Source organism: Pinus tabuliformis, chromosome 1_2, assembly GCF_031772625.1.
Source record: "Pinus tabuliformis cultivar Carrire ecotype Pingquan chromosome 1_2, CPIR1, whole genome shotgun sequence".
NCBI lineage: Eukaryota > Viridiplantae > Streptophyta > Pinopsida > Pinales > Pinaceae > Pinus > Pinus tabuliformis.
The window spans coordinates 1,037,550,527-1,037,562,327 of record NC_142298.1 but is presented as its reverse complement, the minus strand read 5'-3'; the positions used below and the strand labels follow the sequence as shown (position 1 = coordinate 1,037,562,327).

Below are 11,801 nucleotides of genomic sequence, written 5' to 3'. Positions count from 1 at the left end.
ATCCTCACCTCTATGGAAGAAGAGGTTACTTTAGAATGAAAATAAGCTTCCCAAACTTGACGTATACCTATCATTGAATCACCAAAGATCATTATTTCTTGTATCTTCAGGTCAATTGCTTGATTTAGTCCTTACCATAATGTGAGAAACTCTGCTTGGTTATTAGTTGTTGTTTCTAATCCCCACGCAAATTATATATCTTTGTTTGTCCGTTTAGGCCAAAAATGACCCCTCCCACTCCTAGTACCCTGTATACTATTTTCATTATTGAAATTGTATTTTTGAATATATAAATATATTCAACACTTTAAAAAACATTTATTAGGCTTAAATTATACAATTTTAATAATTAATATTTGCAATTTTTTTTTCCAACAAAATTTTGAGCAAAAATATAAATAACTAAAAAAAAATCAAATTAAATTAAAATCGTAACACATATGACTACTTTTTTTCATTCAAATATTTTTTATAAAGTAATTTTATTCCATCAATAAAACTTTAACCATAAAATTTTACTTTTAAAAATTTTAATCTATTAAAAAACCTAAATCTTTATAGTTTAAAAAAATGTGAGAAAACTTGAATCAGTTAAAGTCTACAAATTTAACATTATTATGTTCATTTATGAAAATAATAATAATAATTTATTTTTAAATTTGTAATAATAATTTATTTTTAAATTTGTAATAATAATTTATTTTTAAATTTGTAGTCAACCTATATATCTTTTGTTTAAGACTTTTTTGTTTGTGGACCCAAAAAAAACCTTCTATGTAACAATTTGATTGTTAAAATCTATACAAATGTATATATTCTATTAAAAAATACATATATTATCCATTAAATCCACTTAAACTATACTTGTATATTCAAAATTATAATATAATTTTTATTTTAAAAAATTGAAAAATCAAATTTATTAACTCTTAACAGCTATACACCTCTTATATATTTCATGATAACTTAATAACAAATAACATATTACATCTATTTCATGATATTTTAATAAACATAATATATTAAACCTAATAACACTTATCATATATTACATGATACTTTAATGACACATACTTACATTGTTATAATCTTACTTAATAGTGTCTAATAGATACACTTGTAAGTGTTTAACTTGCCACTTAGATTCTTGTACCAAATAATGAATAAATTTAATGAATAAATTTAGAGGTGCCAATTAAATTTTGGCTGGTTATAAATCAATGGGTCCCATTGATAATATAATTTTTTTAATATTTCAAAAAAAAGAAATAGTGTTTACTTTACACCATTTTTTAAAAATAATAATAATAGGTATCAATAGACAATTATTTTTAATAAACATTACGATATTTTATAATATATTAAAAATATATAATTATTCAAAATATTTAAAATATTTTTATTTATTTATAATAATTTAATTTTAAAGTATTTTTTTTAATTAAAACTTAAAATATTAAATCTAATAATACTTATTATATATTATTTGATACTTTAATATATAATTATTCAAAATATTAAAAATATTTTTATTTATTTATAATAATTTAATTTTAAATTTTTTTTTTTAATTAAAACTTAAAATATTAAATCTAATAATACTTATTATATATTATTTGATACTTTAATGACACATATTTTACATTATTATAATCCTACTTAATAGTGTCTAATAGATACAATTGTAAGTGTTTAAGTGCAACGTATATACTTGCACTAAATAATGAATAAATTTAATAGTGTCAATTAAATTTTTGGTAACTATAAATTAATAGATCTTAGTTTCAAAATATCTGTTGCAACACTGACCTTCTTAGCCTTTTACGATGTCAAAATTACAGTGAGCTCGGAAGGCTTCTTTTTGAGCGTAGGAATAAAATCCTAAATCAAACTAAATAATTCGTTTCTTTAGGTCCGATAGACCGGAAGGCTTCTTTTTGAGCGTAGGAATAAAATCCTAAATCAAACTAAATAATTCGTTAAGTTTGGTCTCACTGGACATTAACCATCGTCATCATCATCATCATAATTTTTTTAGTATTTTTCAAAAAGATAAATAAAGTATTTACTTGATACGCTACTCTTAAAAAATTGATATTAAGTATAAATATATAATTGTTTTTAATAAAAAAATATGATATTTTATAATGGGGTAATCTAACTTATAGATGGAATAATTTTTTAAATCGGAATTTACTATTGGGCAATACAATTTCAAAATTTGTTGTGGTTTAAAATACGTTTTCAAATACAAAAATAGATTCAACAACTTGAAAAACCCCGGGCATTCTAATTATACAAATTAAACAATTTAAACTCAAGTGTTTAAAATTAACAGAAAAAATATCGTGAAAAAAACTATTTCATTTATAAGTTAGACTATACTTTTTATAATATATATTAAAAATATATAATTATTTATAATATTAAATTAATTTTATATTTATAATAATTTAATTTTAAAATAAAATAAATTTTTAATTTTAAAATATTTTTATTTTTATTTTTAAATAAATTGAGACTTTTTTGTTTCATAAATTGAAATTTTAAAACTTTTAATTTTAAAGAAATTGAAAATGTCAAAATTTTAGATTCCAGCTTTTTATTCGTAAATTAGAATTATACTATTTTATGGAAATTCTAACGTATTCCAAAATCTAAATAAAAAGTTAGTTAAATCTCATAAATTTCATATAAAGTATTATTTAAAAAAAATACGAATTTAAATATTTTACTGGTGCCAATTGCATATTGTTCACCTAATGTTAAGATAGAATGACGCAAATGCCCCACGTGGAGGGAGAAAGGCATCTACTGAAATACCGAATGATTCCGAATCCGAAGTAATGGCTTAAACCCTTCGCACTTTTTTCAACCATCGAACCATCCATCACAAGATCTTCTCTGAAATGCACACGAATTAATCACCATTATGCCGGAAATGGATCTTTAAATACCTGACACATCGCGTCAATCCGCAGAGAACGGACGGCCGTGACGAAGTTAGGGCCCATAAAATGTGGACGGTTTAAGGTCACATCACGCGAAAGCGAAGGGTGAGCATCCGACGGAGATTAACCTCCTCGTATTTAGAGAAAATCGAACAGCATGGATTCGCTATGAGTGAAAATCTGCGCACCATTTAGCGACGCAACCGGCAACAACAATTGCCGAGCGGCCGACACAATTACATCTCGGGATACGGGATCGACGGTCCGGAGGGCATCCGATGTGACGAAGAAGCGCACGGGATAACTCTAAGCACGTTACACGGAAGCAATCATTCAACCAGCGCGATGCCAGGCTCGCCATAGAGAAATCGCCAGATAGGATGTGATCGGACGGCTTAGAGGCATTGCTCGGATGTATGATGCGCATGATTTAATAGGCCCGTGATATCCTCGCTGGTGTGGTAGTTGGGTGTGGGGACCAAGCAAAAGGGCCAGTTTCGCCTCGATTGGAACATTGTGTTTCCCAGTTAAATCCCCGTGTCGCCAAGGTGGAGGGTTTGAGCGTGAAATTCCAATTCAACGGAGAGTTTTGGGGAGTTTTAAACCAGTCGTTCCTCTGTATTTCTTTGCTAGTTTGGCGGCCTTTTGGGTCCCGGTTTTGACTGTGTCCACCTCCAGATTTGGTGCTGGAATTTTTGGTGCCTGTGGTTTTCCAGCCTTCTGGGCCATCTGGGTAGTTGCCATTTCGTCCGAACCTTCAATTCCACTTCTCTCATAGGCTCAAGTGTCATGAATAAGCGTTTCTTGCAATCAAAAACCTTCAAGAGCCCTTTTGTCAGGCAATAGATCTGCGCCCCTCAACACCCTTATTGCAGTTAATTTTTGTTGTTTTCTTTGGTTTGTGTACTGAGAAGTATGCCTGGATTGGTATCAACAGATGCAATGGAGGAAGAGCAGCAGCAGCAGCAGCCAAGAAGTCCGGGGAAAAACATCAAATCTGAGTCTGAGAACACCAAATCCCCCAGAAGCCCACTGAGTCCCAAGAGTCCGACAGGCATGAGCAAGTCTCCCAACAGTCCTCAACAGCAGAATTTAGTTGATAACAATGGCAATCGTGAGAATGGTGCTGGGAATGCGAATACTAGTATAGAAGAGCTCTATGAGAATATCTGTCAGATGAAGAGCTCAGGGGATCAATCCCCATCAAGGCCCAGTTCAACTGAGCAATCAGAGGTTGAGGATTTCAGGATTGAGTCGGAGCTGCAGCAGCTGGTTGGTGGAGAAAATCCATCGAAACCATCTTCTTCGAAGCCTGTCAAGGAGGAGGAGGAGAAGCCCATCAAGGAAGGGGAGAAATCCATCAAGGACGGGAGAACTCCACGGAAGGACAATAAAATCGTCAGCAATGGAGCTGCCAGGTCTGCAGGTAAGGAAATCTCTTCTGAAAGCAAGAAAGTGAGTAGTTTGGATAAGAATAAGATTGTTCAGGACAGACCCAGTAGACCCGTTTCCTCAATCCAATCTAGAAAGCCAACCAAATTAGTAATAAGTTCAGATGTGCCCACCAAGGCCAGTCCTAGTCCTAGTAAGGTCAGCGGCAGAAATACCCCTAACACCCCTGCAAAGACCTCCTCAAAGCAGCAGCAGCAACAATCCAAGAGCTCCTCGGACCAGAATTCTGAGAGAAATCCCAATCACAGGGAAGAGAATTCACCTGTGGTGACCCAAAAGAAACTCTTTGTAAGCCCTGACAAGCCCCCAAGGAAGTTGAGTCCGAGCCCGATGGCTAAAAGGAGGTTATCATCCCCTTCTGGTCTGAGTAAAGTCCAGAGTGAGGCCGATGAGATGTCAGAAGCAGGCTTAGATAACCCAGATCTTGGTCCATTCTTGCTCAAGCTTGCAAGGAACATGATAGCCTCTGGGGATAATCCCTACAAGGCCCTGGAATGCGCTGTGAGAGCGTCGAAATCATTCGAGAAGTGCGCGGATGGGAAGCCCAGCTTGGAATTGGTGATGAGTTTGCATATTCTGGCTGCAATTCACTGCAGTTTGGGTCAATATGAGCAGGCAATTCCTGTTCTGGAGAGGTCTATCGAAGTTCCTGTATTGGAGGAAGGGCCGGAGCATGCTCTTGCTACATTTGCAGGGCGCATGCAGCTGGGTGATACGTATGCCATGTTGGGTCAGCTTGAGAATTCCATAGAGTGCTATAAATCTGGTTTGGAAATTCAGAAACAAGTCCTGGGAGAAATGGATCCGAGAGTCGGAGAGACTTGTCGGTATCTGGCTGAAGCCCATGTTCAAGCGATGCAATTTGATGAGGCTGAGAAGCTCTGCCAACATGCTCTGGATATACACAAAGAACACAGCATCCCAGCTTCCCTTGAAGAAGCAGCTGATAGAAGGCTAATGGCATTGATTTGTGATGGAAAAGGAGACTATGAAGCGGCCCTGGAGCATTTGGTCTTAGCCAGTATGGCTATGATCTCGAATGGTCAAGAGTCAGAGGTGGCATCAATAGACTGCAGTATTGGTGACACATATCTCTCTTTGGGCAGATATGATGAAGCTGTTTTTGCTTATCAGAAATCCCTTACTGTGCTGAAATCTACGAAAGGTGAGAACCATCCCTCTGCTGCTGCAGTTTTTGTCCGTCTGGCAGACCTGTACTACAAAACAGGGAAACTAAGGGAATCTAAAACTTACTGCGAGAATGCTCTCAGAATTTATAATAAGCCTGCCGCAGGGCATCCTCCTGAGGATATAGCTGGTGGATTGACAGAATTGTCTGCAATTTATGAAGCAATGAGTGAACCTGAACAAGCCCTTCGCCTTCTCCAAAAGGCTCTCAAGATTTTGGATGATGCTCCTGGTCAGCAGAGTGCAATAGCAGGCATTGAAGCACAGATGGGAGTGATTTATTATATTCTAGGAAAGTATGGTGAGTCGTATTCTTCATTCAAGAGTGCAGTGGGAAAGCTGAGGGCAAGTGGAGAGAGGAAATCTTCCTTCTTTGGAGTCGTCTTGAATCAAATGGGACTGGCATGTGTCCAACGTTATGCCATAAATGAGGCCGCAGATTTATTTGAAGAAGCCAAGAGTATTTTGGAAGAAGTTTGTGGTCCTTATCATCCAGATACTCTTGCAGTATATAGCAATCTGGCCGGAACATATGATGCAATGGGCAGGTCAGTAGATGTAGTCTTTGTTTCAAATTTTCTTTTGATGGACTCAATGGCTTTTCTATTTCCAAATCGATTTTTACATCAGAGTCCTTACTGGATTCAATGGTCTTTGGTGCATACGAATATATATTTTTGGCTATTGAGTTTCTGACATGATAGGTCCGATGGATTCATTTTATGCTGAATTATTGATTAACTATGGAATATGGTTTGCGTTGTAAAGTTTCTAGGAATCAGAACAAATCGTGTGATGCTCTACGTGCTGCTTTGAGATATCTTAAAAAAAATTAGTTGAGTCAAAAAAATTGTGTGTTCAGGATGCGATATCCTTACCTTAGCATGTTTTGGTAAGGGCATATGCAGTGTTTTGAGCTGTTGGGACGTTGATTTATGTATCACTATATTTGTTCTTTATATATAGACTGGTTGGTTGTGTCTGTACTGTTTCGTGCTTCCCAAAATTTCCCAATAGTTGACTCTGCAGTCTGTTGATGTTATCTGGAATCAAATTACTATGTAAACATGTTCTCACTATTTATGAAGTTTGATTGATGATCTTTACACTTTTTCAGGCTTCTTTGATTTGATTGGTGAGTGCGGCTGCTTACTGAGTCAATAAGTAGATGTGGTTCGCAGACAATTAAAGGCCTCAACTGTAGTTATGTATATTGACTGAGTTTTTTTGTGAAACTGATTTATGTATCAGTGTATTTGTTCTGTATATGGACTGGTTGATGAGACCATACTGTTTTGTTCTTCTCAAATTTTGATTCCTAGCAATCGACTTTGAAGTCTGTGGACGTTATCTGGAATCAAATCACTATGTAAACATGCTCTCACTATTTATGAAGTTGAATTGATGATGTTTGCACCCTTTAGCCTTCTTTGATTTGATTGACGAGTGCATCTGCTTGCTGAATCACAAGTTAGATGTGGTTCACAAACAATTGGTGGTCTCTACTGAAGCTTATGTATATTGATTAGTTAAGTTTGAGTTCACATATTAAGCTTCTTTAGAATTGTTTCATAATACAAGTACGACCTTTGTATATACAGATTTAATAATGTTTTCCTGATTGATTGAATTATGTTAGTCTGTTAAAGTGTTTTGTATGTGCGTATCAGATTGTGGGTCTTATGTAGCTTCTTTGAATTTGCTTTGCCACTGCTTATTCTTGTTTCTTATGGATTTATTGCTGTATTGTCTGAAGAACAGTGTGGGTTTCTCTGATAAGGACTCAGAATTGGTCAAGCTTGTCCTGTATGAATCAGTTGACAGGTGTTATCTATTGTTTCTGACTTCTCTGAAACCAGTTGGTCAATTGCATGCTTTTTCTGTTTCATTTTAGTCAATTTGGCAGTAGTTTAAGACTCTGTATATCTAATATAACAAGTGATTAGCCTTACTTCTTATATATACCTTAACTTTAATCTTTTAGAGTGTCGTGAAGCTTGAGCCAAATTGAAATTGTTTAACTAATATAAGTTCCATATGCATCTCCAAGTGCTTATCTTTGTGGGATCTGGATAGATTGAATGTTGGTTTCTATGGTGGCTTTAATTTCTTTGGGATATATTTGTAACTGATTATTCATGTTCATCACGTGCAGGCTGGAGGATGCCATTGGGGTTTTGGAATATGTTGTTGGAATGAGAGAAGAGAAACTTGGCACAGCAAACCCAGATGTAGATGATGAAAAGAAAAGGCTGGCAGAACTCTTGAAGGAAGCTGGCAGAGCACGAAACAGGAAGGCCAAATCACTAGAAACTCTACTTCAATCAAATTCTATGAAGAAGAAAAAGGAGAAATCAAAGTGATTAGAATGTGAATGTTGATAATTTCTCATAAGATTATGGACCTAATTGGGGCTTGTTTAGAGCGGAACAGGTCAGTCTGCATAGGACAGGTCAATCTGCAATTATAAATCAAAATTCTTTCAACACAAGAAGAGTATGTTAGCAACATTAACTCTGTTAGATGTCTACTTGAGCTATATTGTCTACGTCTCAAAGGACTACGTCAAAGTGGAGTGCTGCAGGATACCAAGGAATCTTCTAAACAATGTTTGGACATGAATGGTGCTGATTTCCAAGCTTTCTGCGTTGAAGTTGGGTGGGTCAGTGGTCCCTTTTCAGAGTTAGCATTTGATCACATGTTGCTAATCTTTGTTCTGTAAAATATGTAAAGGTCAGGAGATACAGATGATTTCTTTGAGTTGCTTGTGAAGTTGTGTGCTTTTCATCTTTCTGCCAGCAGTGGGAAACTTTTGAAGGGTATGAAGCACGAAACGTTTCGGGGCATGTTCTTGTTTTGCCCCCATCCTCTGTGAATTCAGTTGAAGTTCTTTAGGCTTAGATAAAATAATAATCTGGCACAGATTGATCTGTGCTTGTTCCATGTCCTGGAGTCTCTGCATTCTTATCTAAGAGCCCTTAGCTCATTTGCATCACTGGAATTCACAAAGTCTAGGCCCAAGTTAATAGTTATTATTATTCCAACGAGCATGTGTGAAATTAAAAGCAACGACACATCACTGCCAATAATCTTCATCATAAAGTGACCTTATTTCGTTTCAGTTTCGTTGCCTTGGACAATCATTCAGATGGTAACAAGATTCATTTATCTTATGTTGTAATTGTTGGTATAGATTCATAAAACCTGTATCAGATACAGGGGATATTGTATTCGTGAGATTTTAATATTTATTTAATTGTTGTCTCGTGGTTTATTGCCATGTTTTTGTTTTGGGGTGTTGGTCTTGTTTGCAATGGCACACTTCACTGTTCATTTTAGTTTTAGTTAGAATTGGAGAATCTGGTCAGAAAGTTTAGTTTTAGTTAAATCAGAGAATCTAGTCAGAAAGTTTAGTTTTATCCACGCTGTATCTAAACTAGAGCAGTATCTTTTTGAAAATCAGGTTGGATTGTTTCTTATCTGAAAGCTTCACATAAGGTTCCAGAAATATTTGGTCTTGTATGAGCGATGAACTAAAGGTAGTGAGGATTTTACTACCTAATGAAAGACGCCTTTTTTATGATTGTGTTTGTACAGCTGTCATATTTATTATTATTTAAAACAAACTGAGCTGGGAAAGCTCAGGGTTCAAATGTAACTCCGTTCTTATTAACTTTTAAGCACCCATGTTTAACGTGGCCGGAAAAATTTGCACTGGCAGCTGATGAATTTCTGATCATCACAGTTCACTCACTTACAATATTGCCCATAGCAATTCGATCCAATTTGTGCTTGAATATTGCCGACCAGCCAAGGCCTGAGATGCCTAAGGAACGCTGGTTTATATACTATCATTGATTGTTTCTTTAGATGTGATAATAGTATGTCCACTACTTGATGTAGTACGTTCGACATCTATAATTTCTGCAAGTATTAATAGCTGAGTTGCGTGGACTGGGGAAACATAAAATGTTTCAAAATGGAAATAAGGTTTACCAAATTCAAAAAATAGAAATAGCAGTATATGTGTGTCTAATTGTTTTGTAAATGTATCCTTTTATTTTCTATTTTGTAACATTCATGGACCAATGTTTACAATTATAACGAGCTTGCTGTCACTATTTTTGTTTACGTGGATTTCTTGTCATGGAATTAAAAAGGCGACAACTCAGTCTGGTTGCACAAATGCTTTGAAAATTTTCATATGCATGTTTAAATTTTGTATTCTGGTTTCATGACTTGAATGTCTGTCACTTAGTATTAACATCCTTGATTGTACCTCTTCTTCCTAATCAAGTTTTCCCTGCATGGTCGATATTCATTTCAGATTAAAACCATTATACTGAAGACCAAGTGTGAGATTGTTATAACACATCAATCTGTCTAATACAAGAATGTATGAGCACTAGCAGGAAAATTGGGACAAAATTAAGTCTTACAATGTTTATGAATTGCCTGCTGGCAATTCTTTCTTGATATCTCTTATATTCTTTGCTTAAAATATCCGAGTCCAGATACTACAAAGTCTTATCAGTACATGAAACTATTTTTCTTCTGGTCATCGAATGCTTTAATCTAAATGTAGAAAATACCTAGTTAGCATAGTTCAGTAGAATAAAGGCATCTAAACACTTTAGCCAAAGATGCCAATGGAGCATTAGTTCATTAGTGAAGTCGATAGATTGTTCAGCCGAGCAACAAGGTTCTATTCTTGCTATGGTCTGCCCCACCTGCATGGCATGAGTTTTGAATAGAGAAGGTGATATCCCTCAGAGAGTGATGAGCTACATTTATATTTGTTCTTGTTTTTGTGGTTCAACATGTTTACCATGAACATATATGCATTATTTATGTTCTTGTTGGTTGGTTATACGGTTCAATTCTACTATGAAAATATAGCATGTAAGAAAACCTCTGAATTGTGTACTCACAAAAGGAATATCTTGCACAATTTCTACCAATTTTTGATTCAATGAAAAGTATATCTGCCCATGATTTTGCATGACAGGGCTGAAGAGGGTCAAGCCACCAATGTGTGGGGAAAGGAAACTCTAAGGGATCGAATTACAAAACCATTATAAGTTAGTAGAAACTACATAGAAGTTGGGGTTGTTAAAGAAGCAACAACTGAACCATTCGAGACCCGTGCAGGGTTTTTTTTACCTGTTCGAATACCTCAATAGGTGACATCAAATAGCTTAACACATTGAAGTTCCAGCCTCTCCAAGCAACTGGGATGGCTACCAGGGCAAGTATTGATGAACAACGGGTCTACTGTTGTACAATTTCGTATTGAGGAAATAAAGATCTCTTTGTGCATTTATGGGCAAGAAGTTCGAGAAAGGAAGTTCAGCAGATGCCAACCTGTGTTTTGGAAAAATGGTTTGTAGTGTAGAAAGCTGTAGTTCAAAATGGGGTTCATTTTGAGCTCGAGGTAAAAGGGTCCTGTGACTTTAAGGACAAATGATTTAAAATCTCTTAACAAGAGGCTCTTGGTTTTTCTAGAATAGGAGATTCCAATGTTCCCTGATTATATATCCTTTCATATTCTTCCTTCGTTGTAGTTCCTTAAACAATATTATGTTGGTCTTTTGTATGGTTTTAAAGATTGATCCCTAAATAAATTGTAGATAGATAAGAGAATCTGTTCAAATATGCAAGAGATAATCTTAAAGGATCGTATAAATTCTGAAAGTTGATCCATGTAATCAGAAAACAGAGGCAAACAATGAATGGATACTGCTTTGATGTACAATTTGTTACATTACTGGTCATTTAAGAAAGAATTATCAAACCTTCAACAACTACAATATTTTCTTGAAGAAGTTGACAGGAGATGGGATTTAATACGTGAAACAGAAAGACCTATTGGACATGAGCAGTTTAGGTAGATGGTCCAACCTCCAATGAACCCCCTTATTGGAGATGTTGGAGCTGGAAGCAAGGTTAGGAAAACCACTTCCACTGATCAATTTGAGGATCAATCATAGTCCAACAAAAGATAGAATGGAGACAACAGAGTTAGGCCAAGGCAGTGACATTAAAGGGAAGCCATTGAAGGTAGGTTCCAGGACAAACTCCTATTCTTTTCAATAGTTCGAGTGTGGGAGCTCTGAAGTAATGTTGAAGAGCATTTTAGAAAACATCCTTTAGGAGAAGTTATGGCTATGGGTGAAGTCGAGGAGTTCATTTTGAGTACCTAAGAGTTAC

General features: G+C 35.4%; 1 protein-coding gene across 2 annotated transcripts; it reads left to right on the top strand.

The window, feature by feature from the left end:
• The first annotated feature begins 3,473 nt into the window (after positions 1-3,473).
• Positions 3,474-8,871, top strand: LOC149209677 (protein KINESIN LIGHT CHAIN-RELATED 1-like). Of its 2 annotated transcripts, XM_089396466.1 has the most exons (3): positions 3,474-3,790; positions 3,889-6,139; positions 7,747-8,871. In XM_089396466.1, the coding sequence occupies exons 2-3, from the start codon at positions 3,894-3,896 to the stop codon at positions 7,952-7,954; spliced, it is 2,454 nt and encodes an 817-aa protein (XP_089252592.1). In that variant the 5' UTR covers positions 3,474-3,790; positions 3,889-3,893; the 3' UTR covers positions 7,955-8,871. The 2 variants fall into 2 exon arrangements, with proteins under 2 accessions (XP_089252592.1, XP_089252591.1); XM_089396465.1 differs by having other exon boundaries at positions 3,474-6,139.
• Positions 8,872-11,801: the final 2,930 nt, after the last annotated feature.

Excerpts from the sequence above, each read along its gene's own strand:
- LOC149209677 (XM_089396465.1), top strand. The coding sequence starts at position 3,867 with ATGCCTGGATTGGTATCAACAGATGCAATGGAGGAAGAGCAGCAGCAG. Across the intron at positions 6,140-7,746 it reads ACATATGATGCAATGGGCAG|GCTGGAGGATGCCATTGGGG; the intron begins GTCAGTAGATGT and ends CATCACGTGCAG.